The sequence below is a fragment of the Blastomyces dermatitidis genome (genome assembly GCF_000003525.1).
Source record: "Blastomyces dermatitidis ER-3 genomic scaffold supercont1.8, whole genome shotgun sequence".
NCBI classification, from domain to species: domain Eukaryota; kingdom Fungi; phylum Ascomycota; class Eurotiomycetes; order Onygenales; family Ajellomycetaceae; genus Blastomyces; species Blastomyces dermatitidis.
In genome coordinates this window covers 1557860-1574759 of record NW_025544781.1, presented here as the reverse complement: position 1 = coordinate 1574759, position 16900 = coordinate 1557860, and the positions used below count along the sequence as shown (strand labels likewise).

The window sequence follows — 16900 nt, the reverse complement described above, 5'->3', positions numbered from 1 at the left end:
ATAATAGCTGGCTCGGCTTTGATGATTTGCGCATGGCGGGGTGACTAGGTAGGACTCATGACCGCGGAAAAGGGGCTCCACATTGACATGATCTCTACATTCCTCATGGCAGTCCCAAAGTGGACGGACGCCTTTCTTTCCAAGTACTTCAACTCACGACAACTAATGGGTGGTTAACTCACATTTTAACTCACATTTTCAGGATCGAGAGCTTGACGTCTGAGAGGCGTCGCCAAGTCCTAGCCCTTGTTCAAATTAGCTGTATCTCTTGATTGTTGCCGGAAATCAACTTATACAAATTTCAGGTAAATTTATTTTTCCAGGTCTCCATTCCTATTACTTAAGAAGATATGGACAAACCAGAAACGGTTGAACCGCTGTCGACCATAATCGATGGCCCGGAAGGCTCTGAAGTCCTAATTTTCAACGAAGCAACAACAACAGAACTGCAAGTCAAATGCTTCAAGATTGTAGGAGCGAGTTTCGGCTGGCCGCTCCCAGAAGCGGACTATATAGAGAGGGAGAAGTTCCTCATGCAGCGACCGCTCACGCACAGCAATGGTGTGGGAATACGCTGGTGGTGCCTTCAAGTTCAAGGTGGTGATGGCAGCGGGCGTGTCGTCGCGACTTGCAAAACGCTGAATAGGGATTTGCTCATCCGAACTGCTGCTGGGGGGACCCGAGAAGGACAGGGTTATTGCATTGGGGCGGTCGCCACTGATAAACGATATCGGCGATTAGGTCTTGCTGAATTTCTATTGAGGGCTGTCGCGCGGTGGATGGATGGATCTGGAGAGGCGGAGGCGAGTATGTTGTATTCGAGCATTGGGAAGGTATGGAACAAAGCAGGAGATAGTGTAGTTCCTCTGCTGACATATTCAAATAGTATTATATCAATAAAGGGTGGAAAATGCTCCCTGCATTCCAATCTATTTTTTCCGTTAGTCAGTCAGCCTTTGTTTGATATCGCCGAATCGATCAGGCCTCCCACCGACGCAGCCGCTGATGCCGGAGGACATCCCAGCACTCTGCGCCCGTGATATCGAAAACATCAAAGCCAAGTTTTCCAAGGATAAACCTGCAGCTGATAAAATCCTCATGACCGTTCTTCCCTCCGCAAACATCATCGGCTGGCTACAAGACCGGAGCTGCGTTCATCAGCAGGAAGACTAACGGCGAAGTCCCACCATTCAGAGGCGCTATCAACGAATACGGAAAGACGTGGGTGTACTGGCATCATGACTTTCCAGATCGCGAGTTGACTATCCAAAGGGTCGTCACGGCGGCCCAGGCCACAGAGGATAAGGAAGACGAGGGCCAGCAAATAGTGACGTTGGCATTAGCCAGCCTTCTATTGGCTGCCTTGGACGAGGCTCAGAAGTGGAAGTTGCATAAGTTGGTCATATGGAACCCAACGGCGGAACTGCACCACGTCATAGATTTTGTGCAGGAACAGTTTGGTGTGGATGTGATAAATGAGGAGCGGGTAAATAGCAATGTTCCTTCAGTGAGGTGGGGAGGAGGAAATGAGGATAAGACCAGTGAGGTTGTTATTTACCACAAACAAATACTATGCCTGGAGTTGAGGGCCTCCAGAAGCCACTGTCATCATCCTCTGACCCGATGAATTGGTTTTTGGGCATCTATCCAAAAACATTAGCTCTCTGTTAATCACAGTTTGGGTGTTAAAAGGCCTACCATGCTTAGTTAAGGCCTAATGGACACATCTGAAATGGCTCCTCCATGTTTCAACCGACCTCCCTTAAATATACATGGTGAGAATCCTTCCTCACCTCGTTTGTTTTGAAAAAAATGTTCCTCCACATTGTAGGCAGGATATCTGCGTCCGCTCTGTCGCTCCACCGTCTTCGGCATTCAGCCACGACAATATCGTTACAAAAAACGGTGCGTGGCTCGGAATGTTCCGGCCTATGGGACATATAAACACAGCACTAGGAGCCAGCAGTGGCTATGCAAAGACCCAATACACCTATTAACAGTGGTATGGCATGTACATGTACGATCAATGCGCAACCGGAACACAAGACTTGAAAGTAGTGCGAGAAGGGGAGAGCCCGCCAGGTCTCAGCCCTCCACCATTCTCGCACCGTACACTTCGCGGGATTGGTTATTAGTGGTAATGCCGGCAGCTGAGGAACCATGCTCTGTTTGGGATCACAGGGAGGTTTCAAAAGGTCGCACACATGCTGAATAATTTTCGAGAGCACGAAGGAACTATGCACAGATAACTACGCAGTAGGGCATAGTTAGTTATCTATTCCCCAGGTTTTCCCCAGGTTTTCCCGGACAGGGTGATATCCCCAGATGGACACGCACTGACTGACTGGCCAAGCTATATTAAATTCCTTTGCTTGTCCAAAAGTTATAGATCCCTGTGTAGTCATGTTATGCATGGGCGGAGGCCTGCCTATATATCGACAAGGACCGACCGGGTGAACGTTCACTCGGTGAAGCGGAAGCTTTTACTATGACCCAGTTGTTCATTGGCGCCTCTCTCTCAATGACTGAAGTCGACTGGTTTCTGTGAAACAGAAGAGGAAAGTCAACACCATTCAGGCAATTAAATTAACATGCGTAATTGGCGTTCTGGGTATCTGATCAGTATGGATGAATTTTCCGATTTGAATGAAGATGGGAAATTCGTACACGGGCAGTATTTAACTTAAACATCAGAGTCCAGGGAAGGACAGATCTGCGGCAAGCACCGCCAGGGTTTTTGCGATGTTTGATGTTGCACAATATTAATAAATAACTAATACTGTGCCTGTACGCCGTGCTTCTACGCTGGTAACTATAACTACCCCCCCCGGTATTTTCATTAAGGGGGGCCCTAATATTTTAGTGGCATACTAACTAACCATTATAAGCTCCTGTAAACTGCTCCTCTGTTATTAGAGTCCCAGGCATTCCTAATCATCTCTTGAAGTGCATCTCATGATTCTCCTATAGGATTCCATACAGATCAGGGGAATCGGCCGGCATGCTTTTTAGAAGTAGCTACTTCAAGTTCACGGGTGTATTGAACTCCTTGATAGGTTATCTCAAGGTGATTGGATATCCTCTCATATGTCTGTTCAAGACTGTGAAGAAGCAGGGATATCTTGATGTTGATCGCGGGTTAATTGCTTTGTGGGAGGAGGTGTAATAGGAGGCTTCTGGAGCAGTAGTAGCAGGCGGAGCAGCAGCAAGCAGCAGCAAGCAGCAAGTGATTCCACCATCTTGACAGTAGTTAATAGAATGAGAGGCAGTAATATTATTGCGTACATAGGATGGATGTGTAGTAGGAAGCTGGCTGCGTCTGTATTTGTATGCTGGAGGGGGATATTCGCCATTTCTGTGGCTAGTTCTTATATGGATGATTCCGTCGTCGCCCAACCACCTTGTTATCCACCCGTCATCGATCTCCATGGAGAAAATGGATATAGTAGTTACATACATACCATATCTCCTCAATATTTATTGGAGGCTCGATGGTGACGACCAGCATATCAGATAACTAACTACCAACGAGCGGCTGAAGAACTTCACGCTGGTAAACCCTTTTGTTTTCGGTAGTTCCGGGGGGGATCTTCCATTATTATTGTATCACATAGTTATAGCCATTCCTGCGCCACGGCTGTTGCGTGTGTGGTTTCACCTTGCCCTGTAGAGGTTTCGATTATTATTATTACGAGACAAGCAAGGTCGTTTTTGCATCTTCCAGGGCCTGACACACTGGTAATTCCGGAGGCTTTTTCTTAAGCTTCCTCGAGCATGCTTCCCCTCCGGGGCTTTTATTTAGCTGCGTTTCTACTCCGTACGGAGTAACTTATCCCTGGAGAGGATCAACTTATTTAGTCGCGCCAAACTGTGAGAGTGAGTTAACTAAATAGTCGGTTAACTAACTAACTGTCCCAAGCAACCCTTAATATAAATACCAAGAATAAATCAATAATAATACATCAAACGGGTTATGTTATCCTCAAATTACACACGAAAAAGAAAGAAAAAAGAAAAAAGAAAAAAAAAATCTCATCCGGGAACAGGTGTCGCAGATCTTCCGAGAATCTGCCATGTTTGCGTCTACCTCCTCCTCCTCCTCCCTGCAGGATTCCAAATGCTGGCGGTTGGTTTCTTAGGTGGCTGCGGTTGGCCGGGCTGGGCCAGCAGCTGAATCAATGCGGTAAATAAATCAACCAGGATGACGAGTCGCACGGGAGAAATAAAAAAAAAACTATAAGATTTGTGGTGATATCCTGGATATCCTGTCCTGGATATATATATATATATGTGACTGTTTGTTTGGGTGTTCAATATCCTGTTTGTGTTGTCGTGACGTTAACTCACCTCCTCCTATTGTCTATAATTTGTACGGTGCGTAGTTATCATATATTATTGCTTGCCCTAACGACGTATGTAACTACATGTTACATGTACATGTATTGGAATCCTTCCTCCGCAACACTTCTATTCACTGCAATCCATTCACCCGTTCACCTTCTCAACCTGGCCCATAAAACCATCCTTCATATCATTCCCAGATGTCAATCAATGCCTTGAATCTGTCCATTTAAGCCTGTCCATAATCAACAATCAGCTTCCCGTGAACAGGGTATATATTTCTCTGCCAAATATCTCCGAAACACTCTCGTCATGAGACTGTCCTTTACAGCTGTCGCAGCAGCGACGCTGGCCACTGGTAAAAGCATTCTTTGACCCCCTCACTCATCCACACCAGTAAAAGGAAGAAAAAAAAAGCAAAAGGAACCAGGTTCTAACAATTCCTCCTACAGTGCCAATGGCTTACAGCCAAACAACTAAATTTAGCCCCAGTGATGCAAAAGGCATCTTCTACAGCGTCAACATTCCCCCTTCCACGGCTTCCAATGGCCATGGCCCCATATACTTCCAAATGGAAGCCCCCAGCGATAGCACTGAATGGTTCGCCCTGGGGCAGGGAACGGGAATGGCAGGCGCCAATATCTTCGTTGCCTACGCCTCGTCTGACGGGAGGAACGTCACCATCTCGCCACGCCGAGGAATCGGCCACATGCTTCCTGATCACAACCCAGCCGTGCGCCTCCGCCTGCTGGACGGCTCGGGAATCTCCAACGGCAAAATGACGGCAAACGTACTCTGCGAAAACTGCCTGAGTTGGGACGGCGGCTCCATGGATCCCAATGATCCGCAAAGCCCCTGGATCTGGGCGATGAAGAGCGGCAGCCCCCTCAACTCTGCTGATGTCACGGAGTCAATCATCTTCCATGACAACCAGGGCACGTTTACGCTGGACCTGAGTGCTACAGGAGGAGGCCGCGGCAGCGGCGGCGGGTCCGCGACCGGCGTCTCGCAACGGACCATAAAAGTCAAGCGCGTCACACACGGCATCATCATGTCCGTCATCTTCGTGGTTCTCTTCCCAACCTTCGCGCTGGGCCTCTTTTTGATCCCCTACTCAAAGACCGCAACGCGCATTCACGCACCCTTGCAGATCCTGACCCTCTGCGCCGCCGTCGCTGGGTTCGGCGTCGGCGTCTCCCTGGCCCGCGACCTGGGGAAAGCAGCCATGTACCACCCCATCATCGGCTACGTGGTCATCGGCTGGCTAGTACTCTGCCAACCACTGCTCGGCTACCTGCATCATCTCAACTACGTAAAGACCCACGGGCCCAGCGCGGTGGGACGGGTACATCGCTGGGTAGGGCGGTGCATGCTCGCGCTCGGCATCATCAATGGCGGCCTGGGCTTTAAGTTTAGCGGTATCGGGAAGGAAACGGTGCCCGTGGCGGGCGTTATTGTCTATGCAATCATTGCAGGAATCATTGGTGTGGCGTATGCGGGTATTTCGACGTGGGGTACGTTGGAGAAGAAGAAGAAACAGCGGTTACGATCTGATGAGTCGTTCTTTGATGGGAACGATGATGCGAAGGCGATGGATGAAAGGAGGAGGGAATGAATGAGATAATGGATATGGGATGCCAAGGGCGGAAAAGCCCTATTTATTTTATTTAATTCCATAGTTCTGTCTTGCTCAATGGCGTCCATCTGCTTATCTTTTTCGTCGTTTTTTTCTTCCTTTTCTCATTTTAATCTTCCCCCGTGGCAACCCTTGGTTTACTTCCACCCTACCTCCCCTTCACCTACGATACATGCGGGCGCCTTCTGTTTTTTAATACATTATCGCTGGTTTTATCTTTGACTGGAATGTTGTTTTCTCTCCTCGCCTTGCCGGCTCAATTTCTGCATCCAAGACTTCTACGGATGGGATGGGACCGGATAGATGGAAGCAGTGCGTTTTAGGTCTGGGATAATTCGTACGGAAGCCAGCTAAATAAAACCTTGAGTTACGTATTTCATGAAAAACTATTTCTTTTGAGCTGAAGCTGTACGACAGATCCATTTTGGATTTCTACTAGTTTCCCCACCCCTTTCCTTTCCTTTTTTTTTTTTTTTTTTTCCCTTTTTTTTTGGTGGGGGGGGGGGAAACTTCTTAAGCGCCTCTCTTTTAGTGGTCGTCCAGCATCATCATGCGACCAGCGTGAAGAGTTGGATGTGGCCAGTGAGCAAGATGTTTTCCAGAGTGTCCTTGAGATTGGGGGGTGAGGTTGTGTAGAGGCGCCGGCGCTAAACTTTTAGCCCCGCCACCAGCAGTTCGCAGGGACTCACCGACCCTAGCGTCGCTAAAACACCGCTGAAGAATGGCGGCACGTTCACATTGAACACAACTGCTGTGAGGCCACAACGGTGTGCAGATCGAAGTTAGGAATTAGGCGAGTGTGCGTGTCGTCGCGCACCCTGCCCTCTTATGAACCTTGATGAAAAGACAGCAACTACTCCGCACGCGCAATGCGGCTGGATTGTCTGGGATAGTTACCCAATGATATGAGAGTAGAGAATCACAGCACAGGGACTTCCGCGCAGCAATTGCTGTCCTCTCAGAGAGAATGGGCGGCTCGATGCCGATTTCTTTTAACCGGGCCATCAAACAGACTCGTTAGAAGTACCGGGCGACGGTCAATCATGCGTCTGAGTAGGGAAATGGGTGATTGATGGAGGCGATTGATGGTGGTATCTGGGTCGTTGATGATGGGTGAACGCACAGGGTTAAACGTAGCGCTGCTAGCTAGCGGGCGGCTCCATCCTACCTTGAGATGGTCGAGTTAAATAACTAGCGGCCAAGAGTCGATTTGCTCGATTGCTATTGAGATGAGGAATTGGCTGAATGACGGGGGGATGAAAGGGGATATCGAGTTCCCGTGTAGAAATATTAGACCTGAACATAGTTGATGAGCATATTCATTTGCGGAGCGAAGCGAAGCAAATATATGATGAAAACCCTGGTTAAGTTGAGTTTTAAGCGGAGTTAGGATGTATTTACTCATCTACTCACTGCTAACTACCGTTTATCCCAACCTATCTGGATCCATCAGCCGCTGTGTGGAAATCATCATCGGCCGTAGTTGATGCCCGCAGTCAGCAGTCAGTCCGTCAGGAGAACTAACGTCGCCGGTAAGTTAGTTAACTTTAGCTTCCCCAGACGCGCTTGGTTGATGGTTGTTGGCGCTTGGCCCAGCCTCAGGGCCTCAGCAGAGTTATCATCTGTTGCTGCGTCTGCTCCTCCTCTTATACACCTCCCTCCCCCTTCTCACTCTTTGTCCCCGGATATTAGACATCGTCGCCCTGCCACCAAGAGCAAATATTTGTGCTCTTGTGAGATATGTAAGTACAGTACAGTACATACATTTGCAAAGCATCATTCCCATTTGTCTTTGCTGTCTCGGGTTCCCCTTCCCGCGGCGTGCTGTGTTGCCCATATCCTCCTCATTTAGCTGCCACACCAACGCCCTCCAGCCCCTCCTCCGTTGATGTTGCTGCCCTCTCAAGTTACACCTTTCATTTAAACTCCCGACCTCAATAGCTTAAAAAATTTGAGTTCTGTCCTATATTTTAAGCTTCGTTGCTGACCACCCCGCCATTGTGCAACCTGTTTAGATCCTCCATTCGTCGCCGGGGAAGATGGACCCTCATGTTTCAATCAAAAAATCACATCTGGACACGCTCCTTCGCAGGTACGATTTTCGCTGGTATATTGCGCCTAATTTCCCCTCGAATGCTGCTCAATTGCGCCTCGATTCCCCCTGGTCAAGCCTCCGGAGTGTCTTCATCACAGGCGCCGTCCATACGCTTTCCAGATTCAGAACCTTCCTTTTTTTTATGTGCTTGTTGGTGATTAAATATACGGAACGCTAATGGAGCTATAACTGAATTCCAGGGCGGAGTTGGTAAGTATCCGTATTCACGACACTGATGTAGTTCGTCCAGTGCCATGTGAGGAGAGGACCTGACAGGAACTCGTGCTTCGTGGATCTATAGCATAGCTCGTCTACCGATTTTGATGCTTCTTCGAACGTTATGACGGTTACCATCCCGAAATCGGAGCACGACCTTCTTGTGAGTTTGTTTGCTTTTCAACCTTGTGATTATATATTGCTAATGCATGTTGAAGCTTCGTAGATCCCGCGAATATGGTATCTCCCCTGTGCCTATCTCAAACTCTTTCGAACTTGCACCTTGCGTATTCTGCGCATTCTCCGCATAACCGCATCTAACCAGCTTCCTATTGTTAGATAATTTGAAGCAGGCTCTGTACGATGGAGGTGTAACCGAGGAAGCTCTTGAAGTGAGGAACTTGAGTGCCACTGCGCAAGGTCATACCGCTTACTGAGTTATTAGACTTTGATAAGCGGCCCTGGAAATTTGGAGGACCAAGGGGAGTCATTCGACAGTACCATGGGCAGCAAAGCCCCAACTGAGATTGGACATCTCCCACGCCATCCTTTACACTCCATCTCGAATGATCCGATTAGCAAGAATACTACCCCTAATGACAGTTGGCCTCGGAATTCTGCGGACAGGGCTCTAAGGGTTCATACTAACAGCAATGGACGTCGATCGAGCCTCGAAAATGATGTGACATCCTTCCCGAGCGACGAAAGGGATGATGGAGTACATCTTGGCAACATCCAGTCTAGGCAAGACCGCCAGCAGCCTTCAAATTGTACGGAAAACCGTACTCTCCTTCTGAAAGGTCTCCCCGAGCGTGCAACTCACCGCGATATTGTTGCCGCGATTCGGGGTGGCGCGCTGGTTGATGTTTTCCTACGACCCAGAGAGCGTCAGGCAAGCGTCTCTTTTGCTGAGGGTAAATCTGCCCAAGAATTTTTGGCCTTTACTAAACGCCAGGACCTTTATATTCTTGATAAGCTGGTGAGACCCACCGGTACACTATAGATAGTCTCTCTAGATGCGTACTGACTGCTCAACTAATAGATTGAGGTCACTTGGAATGAACGCCAATTTTACCTTCCTGGCCTTGTTGCCGGCAAGCTGGCGAATGGAGCTTCACGTAACCTGATAATCCGTTCAGTGCACCCCAATCTGACAGAATCCAAGATTCGTGATGACTTGGAACATATCCATAACCTGGTAGTGATCGATATCACTTTTGATAAGGGGAATGCATATATCTCGACTAACTCAGTACACAATGCCTTGTTTGCACGAACTTGCATGATGTCTCGTTTGGCGTACAAGGGCATGAAAATTGAGTACTACCCGGATGAATGTGCTGACCCGTTGCCGAAGGTGCAGTATGTGCCGAAGAAAGTTGCGCCACAACCTCCAGCTAGGAAACCAGCTCCAATGACCAACCGTTTTCAGATGCTGAACATGGACGGGGCTAACGACTCCGAGGGCGAAGATGAACTGACGAGTAGTACCTCTCTCGGTGGCAACCTAAGCTGGGCCAACTCCAGCATTGCAGTTTAGTTACTTCTCTTCTTATCCAACGAAAACGCTATTTACTAGCTTTATGGCTGGAAAACGAACAATCGGTCGACAGTTGTCCTCATCGATACTATTCGCATTAATTCGACAATCACATCTTTCGGTTCGTGGAATGGTACACCCCAAGGCATGGGTTTATGATTATTTGCTCCTTTATTATGATTATTATTTTTCTTTCTTTCTTTTTCTCATTCGTCTTCTATTTACATTTGACCCCTACAGTGCATTTGATAAATGCTGTGCATTTTTAAGACAGTTCACGGATAGCATGTTCGCTGAAATTCGTTTTACAAATCCGTATTTGTTCAAGCCCTCCATTGATACCCTGCATCCTTTCCTCCATCTTTCGGCTGCTTCAGTGTTTTGCTTTGTCAATGGATCAGGTCGGAGCACGATGGTAGCATTTTACTCCCCTAATTTTGGAGCCTTTGTATTTTCCTATCTCATTCGATTTTAGCATTGAAGATATGTCTTCAGGCATCTGTGCCTTTGTTTCCCTCGCCCTTTGTTCGTGTTTGTGGAGGCGGACGAACGACTGAATGCACACAGTTAGGCCCTACCGTATCGAAAGAGGCTTATCCCAACTAATACTAAACTGCCAATGCCCTTAAGCTGTACCATGTCCAATCCGTAAACTTAATTGACGTTGTTCCAAGAGTTCTCATTCTCCAGCCGCGCGCTTGCGACTAACACGTGACCAAGATGCGAGATCTGCGCTAAGATAAGATAAGCACAAACCACCAAGCAGCCGCAAGCGAAAAAGTGAAAAACCTCGAAATTCGTCAATTTCAACGTCCGACGACCAACAGAACCGGCACTGACCGCTTAGCACACAACCATCCACCTTAACCGCCAACATCTTCTTGAGCTCTTTAACCGGCCCGCACACCCCCCCGATCCCCACTCCCTTGCCCACGGGTCCACACCAAGCCATGGCGTACGACAGCAACCGCACAACCGGGCGGACCGCCAACCTGCACGATGAATCCGATGTCGAAGAGGAAGCTCTTGTCAACGACTACCGCGAGCAGGTGCATTTTGACGATAGCATGAGTGAGCTGGACCGGACGACGTCGCTGGGTGCCGGATCGCAAACGCAGGATATACAGGCACAGCTAGTAGCGGCGGCCACACCGCTGGAATTCCAGGCGACGCTGGAGACGAAGTTTGCGAGCTATGATAGCTATTGTAGCCTGTTTCATTATATATTGAATTCGGATGGGCCGGTTGATTTGGATGTTCCTACTGTAGGTTTTGACTTTTTTTTTTGGAGCTTATTTGTTGGAATGAAAGGGTGGATTGGATTATGAGTTTGCGTTGCGGGACTTGTGTGGCCTTCGCGAATTCTTTTTTTTATTTCCATTTTGGCTTGCTGAAGCTAATATGACCGGTGTGATGGGATAGTATTTCTGGGCGTGGGATGTGATTGACGAATTCATCTATCAATTCGAGTCGTTTTGCCGCTACCGAAACCGCGTTGCTCGCACTGGATCAAGTGAAGAAGAAGCACAGCTCCTGAAGGAGAACCCGAACACATGGGGATGCTACTCTGTTCTCAATGTTCTCTACTCACTGATCCAAAGATCCCAAATCAACGAACAGCTTGCAGCTATCAAACGTAACGAAGACCCCACAGCCGTTGCTGGAGAGTATGGGAACCGGCCCCTCTACAGAATGTTGGGATATTTCTCCATCATCGGGCTGCTCCGCGTCCACTGCTTGCTTGGCGACTTTAGCCTCGCGCTCAAGACACTTGATGACATCGAGATGAACAAAAAGGCCATGTTTGCCCGCGTCATGGCCGCCCACTTCACAACATACTACTACGTCGGCTTCTCGTACATGATGATGCGCCGTTACGCCGACGCCATCCGCATGTTCAGCCACATCCTCGTCTACGTGTCGCGTACCAAGAACTTCCAGAAGGGCAGCAACAGCTACGACGCCATTGCCAAGAAGAACGACCAGATGTACGCGCTGATCGCCATCTGCGTCGCCTTCCACCCCACCCGTCTCGACGACACCATCCACTCCGCCCTCCGCGAGAAATACGGCGAGAAATTCATCCGCCTCCAGCACGGCGGGCCCGAAGCGCTCCCGCTCTTCGAAGAGCTCTTCCGCTCCGCCTGCCCCAAATTCATCAGCCCCACCCCACCCGACTTCGACAACCCAGGCATGAACATTGACCCAGTCGACCACCAAACGGCCATCTTCATGGACGAGGTCCGCAACACCCTTTATAACCCCACCGTCAAGTCCTATCTCAAACTCTACACGACGATGGATCTGAAGAAACTAGCGGGCTTCTTGGACGTGGAGCCGCAGCAGCTGCGCTCGTGGTTGCTTGTTAATAAGCAGCGCAGCCGACAGATCCGGTGGTCGGATGGCGGGTTGTTGGAAGGTGAGGTTGTCAATGCGAATGACCTGGACTATGCCATTGAGGGCAACTTGATTCACATTAGTGAGGCAAAGGCGGGGAGGAGACTGGTAGATTGGTACTTGCGAAATCTGGCACGCACGTACTAATTAAAGAGGGCTTTGGTAGCAGTAGTGGTTGTTGAGCAAATCCGGAGAATTCCTTTTTTATGTTAATTTTCCTCTTTGTCATTGGGAGGGGTTTATTTCTTTAAATAAACATAGTTTTTCGTTGTCTTGTGCGGATGGGCGTGTGAGTGTGTGCGTGCGTGGGAAATGATAACTACGATTGATGGAGTGACGGTTATCTTGTTCCTATTTTTCACTTACGTCTTTTCAAGATATCTATCTATCTAATTGTTTACCCCTATCCTGTTGTTGTTGTTACGAAATCTCGATGGAAAAAGTGATCGTTTGAAAAATGGATGCATAGACAAGCGGTAAGGGGTGTCTTGATATCAGTGCGCTTGTTCTCCTTGCTTGTTCTGTCTCCTCTACTAGGGTGAAAACAAAAAAGAAAGGTTTAGGGCCAAACCGAACATAACTGAAATGGGTTATAAAATTTTGTGTTCATTTTTTCTTATTTTATTTTTATTCTCTTTCTTGACTTTACTTTGGTGGTATTGGGTTAACTTAACTATTATTTTTCCTTTTCCGCTGTTACTCTCCCACAGGCGCATAGTTAAATGTTTTCCTTGCGCAAATTTCCCCGCGTCTTATTCCTCTTTTCCTTCTCGGCTGATATGTTATTCTTTTCATACTTCGTTTCATCTTCTCTCCTCCAGTGGCGCTTAATTACCGCCAAAAAACGAATTTAGAGAAATCCCTTTACTTTTGCTCCATCAATCTTCTGTCTTGTTTCATTGCGTCAATCAATGTGCGGTAATATTTGGTTTATCAGCAAGCACGAATATCTCTCTCGCCGAATGGGCAGGATGGGGAAATATGCTTTCTTTCCCCCCTGAATGGGATGCCCGTTTCCTACCCTAGTAAATGTTACACATTGGCTTGGTTGGATATATGTCCAATATCTGTGCTCTGTAACATCTACTCGGCTTGTAAGCCAACTTAGTTTCTATTTTGGTAAGTTATACATTATCTCATTAGATTTATATGACTCGAATAAGGAAGGCCATGCCATTAACTAGATGTCACTAGTAAATTGTCGAGGGCCATCCTGTATAAAAAGAAATAGAAGAAGTGTTCGCCACGAAATGAACATAGAAAAAAATCAGTTTATGTACATGCCGAAATATTTAATAAACACCAATCGACTCTCCAACAACGCTGCGGAATATCCCCTTCGGATCAAATTTTTCCCTGACGGCTTTGAACCGCGCGATGTGCTAATACCACTGTTAGTTTTCGAAAATGCTTTCATGGCTTTTTTTTTTTTTTTTTTTTTTTTTTTTTTTTTTTTTTTTTTTTTTTAAATGGACCGATAAACTTACGTCGGGGTCAATATTTCTCGCTGCCATCCTGAATACCTCCCTTGTATTCTTGGTCCAGTGCGGGCGGCAGGGGAATTCCTCAATGAGAACGTGTGCAAGGTAATCATCTGCAGATTGATAGTATGTCCGCGTTAGCTGCCAAAATCAACCTAAAATGAAGCTTTTCAAAAAAGGCCTATCTATGAATCAACTTACAAAATGGCTCGTTGTATCTCTTCCCGTTACCCTGGGGACGGTAGCTTGGGAATTCAAACATGATAGCGCCCTTGGACCAATCGGCACCATCGCTCGTGTTATACGTGACTTGTCCGAGAAGATCAAAATAGGGTCGTCCGAACTTGATATTGATGCCGCTGCGGTATGTGGTAGTCATCGGTTCGCCGTCCTCCGCCTCTGCGTCGAAAAGCTCGCGAACGCGCCTGAGCATGGCGTTGGCATATGTCATAGGGAACGCGAGTTCGAGGATATGTCCGCGAAGGCCATATTCCCATGCTGGTTTCTGATCCGGGTACAGTCCACCGATCAAGACGTCGTAGTTCCAGCCGTAGACGGGCCACTTCGTGATGTCTTTGTTGGTAGTCTTTTCGCGGAAGTTGGGTTTGGACCAGATGCCGAAAAGAATTTCCTCGGCGATCTTGTTGGATAGGGGTAGCACCCTCCCGTTCTCCCACAGGTCTCTAACTGCATCTGCTTCGAATTTTGTGACAGAGAAAGTGTTCTGGAAACCTTCCTGTGGGCTGGTTTCTGTTGGCACCACATCGTAGTATCGCCAGTGGAATTTCCTTTTGTATGGCCACCACTGTATTCCTCATAGTCATAATTAGCAAATATCTCTATATCAGCATGGAGAGTATGGCATCGACGGTTGATTGATGGCTTACCCAGAAATTCGCTGTTGGATAGGGGCTTATCATGCCATAAATGTCTCCATTCAAAACTTCAGCTTCATCCAAGCTTTTGGTGCGTTAGAGTCATTGTTTGCCTAAGTAATGCCAATGGTAGGAAAACTTACGTCTTCTGATCAGCGTATACTTTGAAATCCGGGTAAATCTTGAACTTCATTCTGACGATGACGCCTAACACTCCCAGAGAAGTAGATGCTGCCAGCCAGGTATCGTCGTTTTCGTCGCGCTCGATATGTCGCAACTCGCCGTTTCCGTCGATTATGTCCAAAGACAGTACACCAGCAGCCACCATGGAGTCCTCCTTAAGAGAGGAACGGTGGGCACCCATCGCGACGCAGCCGGTCAGAGTGATATTCCAGTTGACAAGAGTGTATCCCGGCGATGCGCCTCTTCCATGAAGGTACTCTGCAAGTTGGACAAAGGTCACGCCGGCCTCTATGATGACGGTGCCAGCCTCCAAGTCAAAGTCGTAGATTTTGTTGACATTCTCCGTGCGGATAATTTCGGTGTCCGGGTCATCAGAGCACATAGTATCATACCACATATGTCCTTTACCTGAAGCACGGACCTTTCGTCCGGCTTTGATAGCATCCCGTACATGTTGTTGAATTTCGTCGACGCAGGTGGGATTGTGAACTGCGACGACATCATTGCAAGCGGGGGAGCCATCGAAGGTGTTGTAAGGAATGGCAACAGCAGTCAAGGCTAGGGCCAGTGTCAGGGCCGCGAAGGGACGAAGTGACCGCATTTTTGATACCAACGCTGACGAGACAATGGAACTGGGTGGCTTGACAGAATATCAGAAATAGCAAAGCCGTGGGGAACTGGGGCAATCCTCAATATTTAAATTTCGAACTCCCTGTACGCTTAAGGAATTTGACCTCGCGTGGTTGTGTATTATTGCCATGAACCAGGACTTGCAAACGGCCCTTGCCCGCATTGCCATCACGAGCTCGCTCCGTGGAGTTCCCTTCGGCATCCACATCGCTTCCACAAGTGAATAGTCAAATGCAGCCGGGAGTTGGCTATCCTGGGGTTCCGCAGCTTTGGCTGCCATCCCGCTTGGCGGTAGTAGACATATCCATTCGGCCATCGCATGTCCTGATCTGGATGTTGAGGATAGAGCTCCCCCGTACTCGGTCAGAAATTGGTTGATTGACTGAATAAATGGCCCGGTACAGTCATTATGTCAACCATTATCCAGCCCAACTGGGGAATAAGCTCACTACCAAATCGACAATTAGACAAGAATCAGGATATACTGTGGTATACTGTGGTATGGTATACCCCTTTATTTTCATGAGGGACCCCCTAATATTTTAGTGGCATACTAACCTTCATTTCAGGGGGGGTGTGTCCTCAAACATCCCCCCATATAAATAGAAAGCTTCTCATTCTTATTCCCTTCATACCTGTACACAAATATCTATACTCATTATCATTCTATTACTATCAAGATGAATTTACTTACTACTCTTGAAACTTCTATTTGCATCTCTGAAAACTTCTACTATATCTTCAAAACAATTAATCTGTGATTAATATCAAGATATTCTTCTTCTTCTTCAGTCTTGAATGAATCTATAAAAAGATATTCAAATTATTTTGAGATAATCTATTAAGAAATTCAATACATCTGTGAACTTTAAATGACTACTTCTAAAAAGCATACTGATTATTCTAGTCAATTACTGAGAAACAGATGCATAAGATTATAAAGTTTATTTCAGCTTTCAAAGTCAACTATCTCTTCTCTCTATTTATTATAGAAAAACCAGCCCGACCAGTGGCATTGTCCTAGCAATTGCTCCATCTAGTTACACATGATCTCTCATATGTAATATAATGTAGCTGGCTCCTCTGATAATGAATAGAAGATTAACCATTTCACAAAATATTTGAATGCTCAGCTCTGCTCTCCAGCTCATACAGCTCAGATCAATCTTCATCTTCAAATCTTCATTCTTTTTTTCATTCTGCTCTTTTCATACATTCTCTACAGTATTTACATTTCTTATACTCTTCTCTGTGTTCATGCACTGCTAAATGCTCTGTACCATGATCTCATGTGATGTCATGTGCATCTCTTTGAATTCATGGATGGGATTGAACATCTGGCTCTGCAGCCTGTACAGCTCTGATTAATCTGATAATGGTGATAGAGGTGATACAGAGTGGAAGAGAGTGATAGAGGGAGAGGTGGTGGTGGTGGTAGAGGGGGCTGCGCAAGCAGGAAAGCGAGCGTAAGCGAGCGTTTGATGATCATTGAATGATTCTAGAGAA

At 47.3% G+C, this 16900-nt stretch overlaps 5 protein-coding genes across 5 annotated transcripts; 4 read left to right on the top strand and 1 right to left on the bottom strand.

The window, feature by feature from the left end:
• Positions 1-350: 350 nt before the first annotated feature.
• BDCG_07279 (uncharacterized protein) lies at positions 351-1998 on the top strand (the record flags this gene model as incomplete). Its single annotated transcript, XM_045423074.1, has 4 exons — positions 351-807; positions 950-1104; positions 1142-1486; positions 1836-1998. The coding sequence occupies 4 exons, from the start codon at positions 351-353 to the stop codon at positions 1995-1997; spliced, it is 1119 nt and encodes a 372-aa protein (XP_045278553.1). The 3' UTR covers position 1998.
• A 1920-nt stretch (positions 1999-3918) lies between these two features.
• Positions 3919-7407, top strand: BDCG_07277 (cellobiose dehydrogenase). The gene is made up of 2 exons (XM_045423073.1): positions 3919-4699; positions 4794-7407. The coding sequence occupies exons 1-2, from the start codon at positions 4654-4656 to the stop codon at positions 5954-5956; spliced, it is 1209 nt and encodes a 402-aa protein (XP_045278552.1). The 5' UTR covers positions 3919-4653; the 3' UTR covers positions 5957-7407.
• A 609-nt stretch (positions 7408-8016) lies between these two features.
• Positions 8017-9828, top strand: BDCG_07275 (uncharacterized protein; the record flags this gene model as incomplete). Its single annotated transcript, XM_045423072.1, has 7 exons — positions 8017-8069; positions 8273-8282; positions 8374-8451; positions 8507-8528; positions 8628-8680; positions 8734-9267; positions 9331-9828. 7 exons carry the CDS (start codon positions 8017-8019, stop codon positions 9826-9828), a joined length of 1248 nt encoding a protein of 415 aa, XP_045278551.1.
• Positions 9829-10778: 950 nt separating this feature from the next.
• BDCG_07274 (eukaryotic translation initiation factor 3 subunit L) lies at positions 10779-12372 on the top strand (the record flags this gene model as incomplete). The annotated part of the gene is made up of 2 exons (XM_045423071.1): positions 10779-11093; positions 11251-12372. The coding sequence occupies 2 exons, from the start codon at positions 10779-10781 to the stop codon at positions 12370-12372; spliced, it is 1437 nt and encodes a 478-aa protein (XP_045278550.1).
• Positions 12373-13092: 720 nt separating this feature from the next.
• On the bottom strand, positions 13093-15981 carry BDCG_07273 (FAD/FMN-containing dehydrogenase). The gene is made up of 5 exons (XM_045423070.1): positions 14725-15981; positions 14594-14666; positions 13908-14511; positions 13713-13819; positions 13093-13607 (listed from the first exon to the last, which is right to left on the bottom strand). Exons 1-5 carry the CDS (start codon positions 15363-15365, stop codon positions 13518-13520), a joined length of 1515 nt encoding a protein of 504 aa, XP_045278549.1. The 5' UTR covers positions 15366-15981; the 3' UTR covers positions 13093-13517.
• Positions 15982-16900: the final 919 nt, after the last annotated feature.